This window comes from Mesocricetus auratus, unplaced genomic scaffold (assembly GCF_017639785.1).
Source record: "Mesocricetus auratus isolate SY011 unplaced genomic scaffold, BCM_Maur_2.0 Super-Scaffold_100047, whole genome shotgun sequence".
In the NCBI taxonomy this organism is placed as follows: domain Eukaryota; kingdom Metazoa; phylum Chordata; class Mammalia; order Rodentia; family Cricetidae; genus Mesocricetus; species Mesocricetus auratus.
Window position 1 is genome coordinate 472,584 of NW_024429224.1, and position 14,065 is coordinate 486,648.

Below are 14,065 nucleotides of genomic sequence, written 5' to 3' on the forward strand. Positions count from 1 at the left end.
ATATGTGTGAGTGTGTACATACCTATGAATAGAGGACCAGGTAATTGTGACAAAGAATAACCTTATTGTCATAGGTTTAAAATATTTTCTTTAAAAAGGCCTAAGACTTGCTATTCTTACTGATAGTATTGTTTTTAATTGTGTATGTGTGCATATGTAGTAAACGTGTGTGTGTGTGTTTGTGTGTGTGTGTGTGTGTGCATGTTTTATATATGTGGAGGCCAGAGGTCAATGTCAGTTTTCATCTTCATACATTTTCTGTCCTATTTATTTATTCATTTGTTCACAGGATCTCTTACTGAATCTAGAGCTGAGTGAGTCAGCTAGGCTGGTTGGCCAGTGAGCTTCAGAGATCCCCCCCCCCCAGGGTGGTGTTATGGCCTTGTGCTGTGCCTGCTTTACATGAGTGCTGGGTATCTGAGTTCAGCTTCTCATGCTCGTATGGCCATCTCCCCAGCACTAAGGGTCTTGGTTATTTTGCTAGATGGAAACTCAGAGACTCTCAAGTACTGTGGTGTATTACGTAGGATTCCATCTGTGAAAGGATTGCCCAGACAACAGAAAACTGTACCCCATGGAAGGCCCGAAGGAGGCAACCTGATGGTGCTGACTCCGATTAAGGCCTGAATTGTGTGTTTGCTTCAGCAAATGGCCATGACATCCTGGGCAGAAGGGGAATTCACTTTTCACAGTGTTTCTATGGAGTATCACATAGAGGAGAGGATAAAGACACTCACCAATGGTGTCTTAAGTCTTTTTGAGGGTAGCTAGAACTCATCTGCTCAAGTAGCAGTCAGACACCAGAGTACATTTTCAGTTCAAGTCATCTCAAGTTTACAGTTTGCAAAGGGTAGAAATGTGACTTGGGAAACTAATTATCTGCCCCTGATCACTCTGAGGAAGAGACACAGCCCTTGCTTAAGCTATTACAACAACCCTTTTCTCACAAAAGGATTAAACCCAAAAATAAAGATAAAAAATGAAGAATAAAATCTTAGCTTGGAGCCAAACCTAGTCAGATATTTTTTAAAAATACATTTCATTAGGTTTCAAAAGGGAAAATGGCATTTAAAAATCGAATCCCATTTTAGTTACCAAGTTTTCCCAGCTAGAGGAACAGTTATCACTCACTGGGCAAACACAATAAAGATCTGTGCTGCTTTCCTAGAGGGAATTAGCCTAGTGATCTTTCAGTCTCTGGGCGTGATTGGCCCTCGGGAGCTTCCTGTGTTTTGATTTAAAGTTGGGGGCGGGACCTGTTTACAAAGCCTGCTGGTGACTGGGCCTGCTCAGCTGTCGCTCAGGCGCGACTTGGATGGTGGTTTGAGGCGCTGGGAAGTTACTCAGGCGCGGAGGCATTTACAAAGATGTGGCTGTCAGAGAGGGAAGGGCTCATGAATTTGAAGACGATCTTAGCTTTCCGCCCACTATTTTTGTTCTCCATGGCCCAGTTGTAGCAGGACAGATTCGGAGTTAAGGTATGGTCATCCCTCTGTGTATAAGAGAAAGGGCTTGGAAGGAGGAGGAGTCTGGTCTGCAAGTTCCTGTTTTTACAGTAACTCTCTTGCGAGTTCCACCACCGTGGAAAACGCAGGGTCTGCTGTTGCTCCATGTGTTTAGTGCCCAGCATCGACATCTTGAACCACATGTTTGCCCTGCGTGCAGAAGTTGTGTGTACTTTTCACGGGGAAATTTAAGAGTTGCTGGTTAAGATATGAGAGTACAATAGGGGTTTTGTTCATTCTTCAGCCACTAATCTTGGGTGTATAATTAGGATGCAAGCTCTTTGTCTTCAGTAACTAAGAGTCAAAAGACTTAAGGTGAGTAGGTGCAGAGTGTGGGGAAAGGTAAGGTTTGAACATTCCTTCAAATTTACCCGTGGTAAGCTAAAAGCTGATCTTGACAATGGCGATGCCACTCATTTGTTCTCCATTTGAAAGGAGAACTCCCAAACAGAGGCTGTTCTTGTCTAATCCAGCAGGTCTTTGAAAACCTTGATGTTTGTTGTCCAGGCTCTTAACTGTTCTGATGAGGTCCCCCTCAGTTATTGTTCTATTCTGAGCCTGTTGGGCAAGGATGGAATGAGTGGGAAGGCAGAGTTTCAGGAATTACTGTGTATATGAACTGTTGCCTAAGGAGACCCAGTCAAGAGGTTTGATTGGTCTGAGATGCAGGCCTACATTTGTGAAATGAAATGTTAGACTAGATCATTGGTCCTCTGTTTTCTCCCAGCACACCGGAGGGAGATGATCTATTCCTTTCAGGTAGCAGTGGCTGAATAATGCCATGAATTGTGAGGAAGTAGGGTGTGAGGGCTGTTTGTACCTAGAGCATGGATAGTGTGAGCGGAATGCCTCCCCCAGGCCCTGCACTCAAACTTGTTGGGATAAATGGTCTTTGAGCACTCACACCATTCCCAGTTTGTCTAAAAACAAAATAAATATGAATTCTGAGTATTTGTTTATCACAAGTCCCCATTTTCCCCAATGAACTTTTTAAAATGTTTTAAAATTCAAATGTATTTTTTACATTAAAAAGCCTTAGTTATCTGTTATAAAACTTCCAACCCAAAATTTTTGTAAATATAAAAACCTATAATAAAATCTCTTAGAGTCCTTGTACACAGATAGAATAGTTATATTTTGGAATGGGCTTTTGAATGTATACTATCTTACAGTGTAACCAGTGTTCTAAAAACCTTTTTTAAAAGATACTTTTTTTTCGGTTTTTTGAGACAGGGTTTCTCTGTGGCTTTGGAGCCTGTCCTGGTACTCACTCTGTAGACCAGGCTGGCCTGGAACTCACAGAGATCCATCTGCCTCTGCCTCTCAAGTGCTGGGATTAAAGGTGTGTGCCACCAACACCTGGCCAAAAGACACATTTTAATGCTATGCATATCACACTGAGTTTTTCTATATGACCTACTGTTGAAAAAATGGCTTACACTCCCTGTTTTCTCATCTTATTTGAAGTCATCCTGGGGTTTTAACAAGAACCACTTACATAGAACTACTACAGGGCCTAACTGAGAGTAGATGCAATTGTCACATTCTATTTTCTATTCTTCTTTTTTAAATGTTGTTAAAGATTATTTTTAAGAGTTTTAAAAACTTGGGTTGTATTGATTTTTTTTCTCCTAAATTCAGTCCCATATGAAAGCCCAGAAAAGGGGTAAAGAACAGCAGCTTGACATTATGAACAAGCAGTACACACAGCTCGAGAGCCGCCTGGATGAAGTACTTTCTAGAATTGCCAAAGAGACTGAAGAGATCAAAGATCTTGAACAACAGCTTACTGACGGTGAGAACTGAAGTGTGATTTACGTGAACAGTTTCAGTGCTAGCAGAAGTTACCCAGACAGAAGCCTACGACTTGGTTGGTACAGTTCAGGTGTAAGTACTAGTATTTGATAGATAGGGAAATTTTGCTGAACTTACCCAGAATGTTTAATACAATTTAAAGTATTTTATATTATTATGGTTTGTTACATTGATGACCAATAGGCAGTAAGTCAGTATGGTCGGGAGAAATTTGGTCATTGGCTATCTTGTATGGCATAAAATCCTTTCAGGAGTCCATTGACATTAGGAAACTCATCTAGTTATAGAGGAGTGTATAGAAGGAAGTCAGGGTCCACTTTTCAATGGGAACATTCTCAGAATAGTAGTGTGGTCATGAGAGCCTGAGCTCAAGGTAAAGCAAAATTCCAATCCCTAGATGCTATTCTGTGTGCCACCTTAAACCTATTTATGTCTTGATAAGTAGTTGTTGAGAGAGAGAAGTTTTTCATAGGTTTTATAAAGTATCTTGCAAAGTAGCATGTATCAGCATACACTTTTAAAATATTTACCACAAGATGTGGGGGGGGGGATCCCTGCTTGTGTGTCCATGTGCCATGTACATGCAGTGTCTATGGAATGTAGAAAAGAGTGTCAGATCCCCCAGGACTGAAGGTACAGCCAGTTGTGAGCTGCCATGGCAAGCAGCCAGTTGCTCCTAACTGATGGACCATTTCTCCAACCTCCATGATACCTTTTTTTTTTTAACTCTTCAGGGTATATATTTATGCTGCCAGTCTGAGATTGGTGTTAGTCTTAAATATTGAGTGGTCTTGTTTCGCGTATCCAGCAAGGACTCATAGTTTTATTATACCTCTTTATTATTTTGGCAGAAATTAAATTTTTACAACATTAGGAATTGTGTAAGTATTTGTCATAAATAAGCTTGCCTTATTGTTTACCTGTATAATATCCCTGTATTATAGGAAATAAAGTAAATAAGAACCTTAGAATTCCACTCTGAGCTAATAACCAATCACTAAAGAGACAAAGTACTTCTGAAATATATATCACTCCTCTGTTTTCATCTTGCATAGGCCAGATAGCAGCAAATGAAGCTCTGAAGAAGGATTTAGAAGGTGTCATCAGTGGGTTGCAAGAGTACCTGGGAACCATCAAAGGTCAGGCAACTCAGGCCCAGAATGAGTGCAGGAAACTACTGGATGAGAAAGAGACATTGCTGCAGAGACTCACAGACGTCAAGCAGGAGAGGGATGAACTGGAAATAGTTGCCTTGGATGCAGAAAATATGAGGAGGGTAGGATTTCTTTCTTTCTCTTTGTTTGAGCTATCCAAATGTCATTAGAAACAGTGCCACTATGGGGCCCTGGGCAGTAGATCATGGTTTATCCCTGGCCTACAAACGGACTTCGTGTGTCCATAACACAAAGAGGGTTGCTCTCTCAGCCTGGACTCTTAGGGGAGTGCCTGGACCCTGCCCTGAGTGAAACGACAGACTCTAGATATCCCCTATGTGGAAGGAAGTGGCGATAGGGTGGGAGGCTGGGGGGGTTGGTAGGGGGTGCGGGAGGAGGGGAGGGAGAGGGAACTGGGATTGACATGTGAAGCAAGCTATTTAAAATTAAAATAATAAAATAAAATAAATGAAAAAAAAAGAAACAGTGCCATTATAAGTCACAAAAGGATTAGTGCTATTTGGTGTGTGTTTTTGAAAGTTGAAAACAATTACAACTACTGTTTCTTATTCTGCACACTTGAAAACACTATTTCTCCTTTACCCAGAAAGATTATTTTAGCTTTGTTCTTGTCCTTCAAAGGTTGTCAGATAACTAATTGTATCTACTCAAAGTGCTATATCAAATGTTTATGTTCAGGTTATGCAGTAAAGTTATAGGAATAGCATGATTCATCTTACTGTTACTACTTGGTAACTGACATTCTTTTACAGCTAATAAACACAAGGTTCTAAGTTGTACCTTTCATTGTTGCCCATCCTCATCACTTTGAGGATTTCCCTAAGCTGTTTTAGTCATCCCAGCACTCGAGAGGCAGAGGCAGGTGGATCTCTGTGAGTTTGAGGCCAGTCTAGTCTACAGAGTGAGTTCTGGGACAGCCCGGGGTACTCAGAGAAACCCTGACCCAAAAAAATGAAAAATTAAAATAAAAAAACCTATTATTATGTAGCTCAGGATGGCCTTGAACTTGTGACTCTCCTGCCTCTACCACCTGAGTGCTGAGACTATAGGTGTGCATTACCACACCAGCAGGAAATGTAATCTGCTGGATTTTAAAGGTGTCTTACTCCAAACTCTGTATTGTGAAAATTTTCACATTTGCAGGAATATTGAAGGAGTGGTTAAATATCTATGAGCCTCCTCAGATTAGTGAATATTTTGATTTGGATTTTATAAATATATACCTTTGATCCTGCTCATACAATTCCAAACATGGTCCTTTCGTCACTATTGTTAGTTTCCAACATCACTACAATGAAAACTGAGAGAGAGAGAGAGAGAGAGAGAGAGAGAGAGAGAGAGAGAGAGAGAGAGAGAGAGAGAGAGAGAGAGAGAGCGCACCTGTGTGCGTGTGTGATGTAGGCAGGTGAGATGGGTTTCTTGTGCTGTTTGACTTTGTTCCTCTATGCTCCATATAAAATAGTATCTTATTTTAACGGACCTTACACTTACTCTCTTTGTAAATTTTTCCCACTCATGTCTGATTCATATGCTTGCAGAATGTCACACAAATAGTTACTGTGGAAACAACATGTTGGTAACTTGGTGAATTTTCAGGTTATATTTAGTAGAGGAGTCTGTATTTCAACTTGGATATGCCAGCATGACACTCTATCCTGTTGTTGATAAATCTTTCTGTGCCAGGCAGTAGTGATTGGCCAGCATTTGGTGTGAAGGTTAGTGATAATTAATGCCTTGCAGATGCTCTTGCAACACTCAGGATGCTGCATCTAAATATGTGAATCTTTTCAGGAGCTTGCAGAACTAGAAAGTGCCCTCCAAGAGCAGCGTGAGATGAATGCATCCCTGCAGCAAGCCCAGGGGGAGCTCAGCACCTATGAAGCTGAGCTAGAGACTAGGCTAAGACTAAAGGATGCTGAAGCCAGCCAACTCAAGGAGGAATTGGAAAAACTCACAAGGCTCACTCAGGTAAGTAGCACGTATGCCAAGGATAGACTAAGCAGCCTGTGCTGTCTGTCCTGCCTTTGAGATGGCATCACACTGTGTAGTGTAGCCCAGGCTGGCCTGGGATTCATGGAAATCACCCTGCCTCAGCCTTGTAGTACTAGGGTTATAGACATGAGCCACCATACCTGGTAGAGTCTTAATATTAAATATTTTTAATATAAAGGATATGAATTGAGGGAACATGTCAAAGAGCATATTTTGGGAGTCTCGCATTCTGAATTCAAACATTACCCCTGTGTAAAACATGGACAAATCATTTCAGGACTCCGAACCCCACTCCCCACCCTTCCCCCAGCCTGTTCCTCTGTTAGTAGATGGTGAGATAAAGGAGATAATGGGCATTAAAGCCCTTGGGAGTTAGTATTTGATAAATTCTAGTTTTCCTTTTTCAGAATAGCTCTAAGAGCTTCTTTTTTCCTTTTTTGTTTTGTTTTGTTTTGTTTTGTTTCAAGACAGAGTTTCTCTGTGTAGCTTTGTAGACCAGGCTGGCCTCAAACTCACAAAGATTGGCCTCTGCCTCCCGAGTGTTGGGATTAAAAGCATACTCCACCACCGCCTGGCTTTAAGAGGTTAATGTTAGATTTTAGTTTGCTGTTTGCTTTTATGATTGGTTGAAAGATCCACTAGTTTGTTATACTTGCAAATTAGAGAAAACAATATCTGTCTGGTAAGTATTGACCTCTGAGGAGTTGTCTAGCAAGTGAAACAGGTAAGAGAGAGGAAGGGATGATCACCCTTTAAGAAATGATATTTCAGCTGTGGCTTAGAGGGTGTGTAGCTGTGGGCACAGTGAGGGTCAGGAGTGAAGGAACAGAGAAGGGGGGTGAGTAACCTTGCTGAAGGATTAGGGAGAGGCAAAGTGCTTCAAGAACCTTCATACCTGAGGGCAAAAGAAGATTGAGGAAAGAAGGTAAAACTTAAAGGCAAAAAGGTAGAAGGAGGCCAGCTGTAGCATAGTATTTATCAGAGTGAAAATACAGTGTGGATGGGCAACGGTAGCAGAGGCAGGCAGACTTCTGAGTTCCAGGACAGCCAGGGCTACACAGAGAAATCCTGTCTCAAAAAACAAAACCAAACAAAAGAGAGAGAAAAAGAAGGAAAGAAAAGAAAATGCAGTTTGGGGAGCTGAAGAGATGGCTCCGAGGCTAAGAACATTAGCAGAGGACCTAGGTTGAGTTCTCAGGACCCATATGTGGCTCACAACCATTTTTAATTCCAGTTCTTCTGCAAGCACAAGGCACACATAGTGTACACACATCCAAACCAGCAAACACTTTGGCACATAAAATAATAAAGCATCAAGGCACGTGCTAGAGTGCCCTGTGATTAGGAAGAGAACTAAAAATAAGACTTGTACTGTAGTTGTTAGGGTTCTGTTCTTTTCTTACAAGAGATCAGCATCTTGCCAAGTGTCAGGATTGTATATTCAAGAGCATTAAGTTTTACAAAACCCTTTGTAGGATCAGAGTAACAGATAACAGCAGGTTGGGGAAAATAAAATACAAGTAAATATGCATTTTTTTAAATAATAGTAAATAAAATTTCTAACTGCCATCACTTTGAAATAAACTTTTTTTTTCCAAGTCTTCCCTAACTAGTTTGAATGATGCTATCTTTTACACTTTTACTTATGTTTTTGGTTAAGTCTTGACAAAAATGTTAGAAGAACTTTGATGTTCACTTGGTGTTGAAAACAGTAGTCTACCCTTAACCACCAGGATTGGGCTTCAGATCACATAAAAAATACAGAGCATGGAGGCTCTGGTGTCTTGTGTTGTTTCACTGTAGTTACATGAAACCATTTGTGAAGCTCGTTAGATAACCTGTAAATCTGAGATGGGGTCTGGTCATCTGCTGTTTTGTTATTTCCTTCCTTCCTCCCTTCCTTCCTGCCTGCCTTCCTTCCTTCTTTTCTTCTTTCATTTTCCTCCCCTGACTTTTTCCTTTTTTCCTTCTTCCCTTTCCTCCTTCCTTCCTTTCTTCATTTGTTTCCTTCTTCCCTCCCACCTTTTTCCTTCCCTCCTCCATTCCCCCTCTCTCTCCTTCTCTCCTGCTCTCTCTCCTCTTTGTCTCTGAGACAAAGTCTCATTCTGTAGCCAAGGCCAACTTCTCACTCCTCCTGCCTCAGCCCCCAAGCGTTGGGATTGCAAGCCAGGCTTCATCTGCATTTTCAAAAGTGTTGTGTGTGAGTGTTGTCTCCATGTCTGTCTGTGTACCATTGCATTCCTAGTTCTTTTGAAGATGAGAAGGTGTCTAACGCCCTGGACCTGAGGGTACAGATATTGTGAGCCACCATATGGGTACTGGAAATTGAACCTAGGACCTCTGGAAAGCCATCTCTCCAGCCCCCTCATTTTTAATAGATAGATGAAGTTATTTTGAAACAGGTAGACCACAGTTTGCTTTTAAAGATTGGTATTGTCAATGGCCCTGAAGATTCTGATGGGATATCCAGGCTGAGCTAATTCTGATGTGAATTCCTTAGTGGGTATTAATAGTCAGAGCGGCATGTGAAAAAGTGATATTGGGTTTTTAAATTTCAGAGCATGAATGTGTAGCTTTAGCAGTGGTGTGTATGCGTATGTAAATGTACCTGCGCTGTTTAGGATCATAAACTATGACTATTTTGTATTTTGATAACATTGTTTCCTCCAACAACAGCTAGAGCAGTCGGTGCTTCAGACAGAACTGGAGAAGGAAAGAGAATCCCTCCGGAATGCCCTGAGCAAAGCCCAGTCCTCAGAAGAGAAGCAACAGGAGAATAGTGAGCTCCGTACACAGCTTAAGAAGCTGCAGGTAGAGATCTGTGCTTGTGGAACACCAAAGCTGGTAATGCCTTTACTCAGGCATTTAACTGCCTGCTCTAGCATGTACTAAGCAACTTGAATTATTAGGTGAAAGTTAACTCTGGTGGAGTCACACCATGGCCTCTGCTTCTTCTTCATAATACTGCTTTTAATTCACTGGATGGTGTAAAGAAATGGAGCCCGCATCTGGGTTAAACAGGACGCTGTAAACTCTTCTCTGTGCAGCAGCTCCTTGCGTGCTTGCTAGGAACTGTCAGCAGCCTGAGCTAAGACTGCTAGATCGTGCATCCTTCCCGCTTGGAATGTCTCCCGCATTGAGCTGCACTGAGACCTCCTAATTAGAAACAATTGTCACAGTCTTCTCAGTGAAGATCCAATTAAAAATGTAATCAGGTTTTCATCCTTGTGTAGGATCTGTATGTGTGTGTTTGGAGTCTTTACTGGATTATTTTATTTTTACTATGGAACTTTAAAATGATGACAAAAACAGAAGACAGTCTTTGCAGCTTGGCTTATCTCAGAGGGACTCAGCTTCATTGCTTGCTCAGGCAGGGAGGGGCCTAGGAATCTGGTCAGTTTCAGGGACTTCCTGATGCTATTTTGAGTTGTTTATGTCCCTGCCCTGTAGGTAGAATGTTTCAATCTAGGAGGAAACTGTTAACACAAAACTTGCTAAGAACCAAAGTCTTTGATGAGTCTTTTAGGGGCTAAGTGGCTCTTGTATTTCTTCTTCCTAATTCTCTGTGTATCATATTTAACATAACCTGAACTCCACTCATGAGTTGATGTATTGTTTCAGGTCCTACTTTTTTATTTTAGATTTATTTAATTATTATGTATACAGTGTCTTGCCTGCATGTATGCCTGCATGCCAGAAGAGGGCACCAGATCTCATTATAGATGACTGTGAGCCACTATGTAGTTGCTGGGAATTGAACTCAGGACCTCAGGAAGGGCCACCAGTGCTCTTAACCTCTGAGCCAAATCTCCAGCCCCGCAAGGCCAACTCTCATAGAGCCTTTATATGCACTGAATCTAGTTTCAAATTATGAAGATAGGAAGAGCCTATGTTTCTGGTTAAAATCAGTGGGTTGGCTCTGACTGAGTCAGCTCACCTAGGGCCAGGATTAGACTGTATAGATGTCCTTGATTTATGATGGGCTTATGTCCTAACAAACCCACTACAAGTTGAAAATAACTTGTTTCAAGTACATTTACTATACCTAACCTGAAGATCATACTGTGGCCTAACTATTCTTAAGTGTGTTTTATAATATATGCATTTAGTTTAGTAAGGAAAAGTTACCTCCACATAAAGCTTATTTTATAATAAAATGTTGCCTATCTGTTGTGATTTATTGGAAACATGATGGCACAGAAACACAAGACAGAATGCAAAGATCATGGCATCTGGGTGTACTGTAGAGGTATTGTTACCCTGATAGCCTGGCTAATCCAAGAACTGGGCCTCCTTGCCTCCACATGGTATCAGGGGAGAACAGTTAAAAAACTATAAAGTGGGGGAGGACACGCTGGTTCAGAGAAGCCTGCCTCAGGGTTTTGGGAGGGACAATTTGCAGATCAGACCTAGAAGCCATGGGCACTTAAAAATGTGTTTGCCATTTTAGGTCCTTCATTGTAATTAGCAGTGCTGCACTAGATTTGAAGTAGAATAATCCAGGGGGTATTACAGGCATTTAAGGGACTAGTATTCATCCATTTAGGATATAACAACATTTTTATTTATACTGTGAGGACATTTTAGCAATTCCTTTTATTTTGAAGAGATCATGAATTTCATTCTGTGGTCAATATGTGCTCATGCATCTGTTAGTAACAAATACTTGCTAGCAGATAACACATCCTCTCTATTTCACCCTACACACAGGATGACAACTGCTTCTTAAAGCAGCAGCTGAAAGATTTCCAGAACCACCTCAATCACGTGGTTGATGGTCTGATTCATCCAGAAGAAGTCACAGCTCGTGTAGACGAGCTAAGGAGAAAGTTGAAACTAGGATCTGGGGAAATGAGGTATGCAGAAGCAAAACCCCCAAGTTAGAGTGTGTCTGAGACCAGCTATGAGCTCTCCATCCTCAGTCTTTGTAGTACTGATTGATGCTTCCGAAAGACTGTGATGCAGGATTGCTTAATTCTGATAATAGCATACAGATATTTAAGAGTCTCCTGTGAAAGGTCACTGTGTGTGATCATAAAGAAGAATATATGCATTTTCGGTAGAGAATAAGTATGAAACAGGAGAATGTCAAATGTATAGACACTTTGTATTCTTAGCCTGTATCTTCAGAGTGGCGGATTTGCTCTTAGAAGGTACTAAGTAAAATGCTGCAATTGACACCAGTCCTTCCCATAGCACTTTCTATTCTTAATTTTGACATGTTTGCATCAAATTAAACGTCACATTTATACCTTCTTGTTTTTTCTCCTTAGAATCCATAGTCCTTCAGATGTCTTAGGGAAAAGTCTCGCTGATCTACAGAAACAATTCAGTGAAATCCTTGCACGATCCCAGTGGGAAAAAGAGGAAGCACAAGTTAGAGAGAGGAAACTCCATGAAGAAATGGTTCTCCAGCAAGAGACACTGGCAAATGGACAAGAGGAATTCAGGCAGGCCTGTGAAAGAGCCCTTGAAGCCAGAGTAAGAAAGGGCAGAGATAGCCAGAGGGCAGCCTTCAGCAATGAGCTTGTTTTTTTCACTTAAAACTAGTCTGTGACTAAAATCCAATCCTGAATATGGCTCTTGATGTCAAAGTCAGGTCTGTTTATAACAGTGGTTTCCTTGTTTTGAAAGTAGGTGAGAGATACTTTACAGTGGACAGGTCAATACCACATTGCTAAAATAGAGTGTGGGCCAAAATCTTGGGGTTTTTTTTAACCTACTGATGTTCACATTGAGCAAGGATTCAAATCCCAGAGAACAAGATAAAAACATCTCTGGTCACTATTTAGTACAAAAACCTTGTTACATTTTTGTATGTTTATATGTGTACATGTTTACATATACATTTACTAATGTGTTTGGTTACATATGTATATGTGTGTGTGTATATACATATATATGCATGTATATTTATGTATGGATGTACACACACACACACATACACACACACACAACCCATCACTTAGGAGATGCAGGTAAGAGTGCCAAAAGTTCAAAGCTAACTTGGGTTGTATATCAAGAGTCTGTCTCAAAAAAAAAAAGAAAAAGAAAAAAGTTCTTAATTTTATTTCCTCACAGATTAAGTTTGATAAGAGGCAACATAATACAAGAATCCAGCAATTAGAAAATGAAATTCACTATTTGCAAGAAAACCTAAAAAGTATGGAAGAAATACAAGGCCTTACAGACCTCCAGCTTCAGGAAGCAGATGAAGAGAAAGAAAGAATTATGGCCCAACTCCAAGAGTTAGAGAAAAAGGTGGGAAACCTATAAAAATGAGGGACCTACTTCCCAGGTCGTGCCCCTGGTGACAGAGTCAGTGGTAGGATTCACATTCCACTCTCTGTCGCTGGCTCAGTGCTGAGCCTGACCTCACAGCTGGACTGGTATTCCTGATACAGGGAAACAAGGATTTGGAAATGAGAGAACTAGCCTTAGGGTCATGTAGGTGACACTTAATGGTAGCAGGTTAGCTTGCGACCTTAGAAACACTTGTCCACCTGGTACATGCGTGGGGTTACTTTTAAACTCATCTCCCTTTCTAATACCCTGACCTCTCTGACGGCCTCTTCTCCGTCTACCTTCACCCATCCCAGGGTCATCTCCTCAGTCACACTCAGAAATTTCACTCAGCACTTCTGAAGCCACAGACTGGAGTGTCTTGCTCCAGTCACAGCCTCTTGTCTTCCTGACCTCCTCAGGGTTCTAGTTCACTAACCTCCAGCTTTTCAGCCTCTGCTCTCCTTCTTGTCCAGCCTAATACCGGCAGCTCACTACTAAGTCTTTCTTTCTCCCAGAAGTAGCCTCAGGTCCCCTGTCTTTCTCTTGTCCTGCCTCCCTGACAACACTGAGGTCTGCATGGTCCTGGGAAGGTGAACTATCACCCTCCAGCACAGTAATATCGCTAGTCTCCCTGTCACATGGCGTGTGGACATCATTCTTCACCATAGGCTCCCTTCCATCTGACTGCCATCCTCCTTCACACCTGCCACCTCTTCTCCGTCTCAGTGAGCCATTTACCCATAGGAACCCCGCCTTGTCTCTGAATCCTGTTGACTTCCACCACCCTCCAGCCATCCTTCTCCTCCTGGGCAATTGCTGGGCTACCTAGCCAATTCCCCAATTCTGCACATGGCCCTACTCCACAGAACAACCAGCCTGCCCTCTCCCAACCTCCACTGTTAAAGACAAAGCCTCTTAAGACCCTGTGTGATTTGTCCACTTCAATACCCTCAGAAATGTCAAGGTCTTCACCATCGTCTATCCGTGCTCGATACAGCCATTTTGAAAGCTCTGTCCATCTCTTATGGTGCCAAAAATAAGGTTGGGTTTGGAAGGTTGTTGGTTTACATAATTCACTTATTTTTATGTGTATGGCTGTTTTGTCTATGTGTATGTCTATGTACCATGTATGTTCCTGGTACCCAATGAGGCCAGAAAAGGGTATTGGATTCCTAGGAACTTGAACTACCATGTGGGTTCTGGCAATCCAATTGGGTCCTCTGGAACAGTATCCAGGGCTCTTAACCTCTGAGGCATCTTTCCAGTCCAAGATTCTTAACTAAGAAAAGAGTT

The 14,065-nt window shown here is 41.6% G+C and overlaps 1 protein-coding gene across 10 annotated transcripts in view; it reads left to right on the plus strand.

The window, feature by feature from the left end:
* Positions 1 to 14,065, plus strand: part of Cntrl (centriolin) — a 78,590-nt gene that overhangs the window by 31,328 nt on the left and 33,197 nt on the right. For 9 of the 10 annotated variants that reach the window (XM_040735663.1, XM_040735664.1, XM_040735657.1 and 6 more), the window contains 7 exons: positions 3,147 to 3,300; positions 4,376 to 4,596; positions 6,287 to 6,463; positions 9,164 to 9,298; positions 11,198 to 11,343; positions 11,761 to 11,968; positions 12,569 to 12,748. In XM_040735663.1, coding sequence (XP_040591597.1) covers positions 3,147 to 3,300; positions 4,376 to 4,596; positions 6,287 to 6,463; positions 9,164 to 9,298; positions 11,198 to 11,343; positions 11,761 to 11,968; positions 12,569 to 12,748 — 1,221 coding nt within the window. Of the gene's footprint in view, positions 1 to 1,176; positions 1,479 to 3,146; positions 3,301 to 4,375; positions 4,597 to 6,286; positions 6,464 to 9,163; positions 9,299 to 11,197; positions 11,344 to 11,760; positions 11,969 to 12,568; positions 12,749 to 14,065 lie in introns of those variants that run through there. The other variant, XM_040735662.1, reaches the window with a different exon arrangement.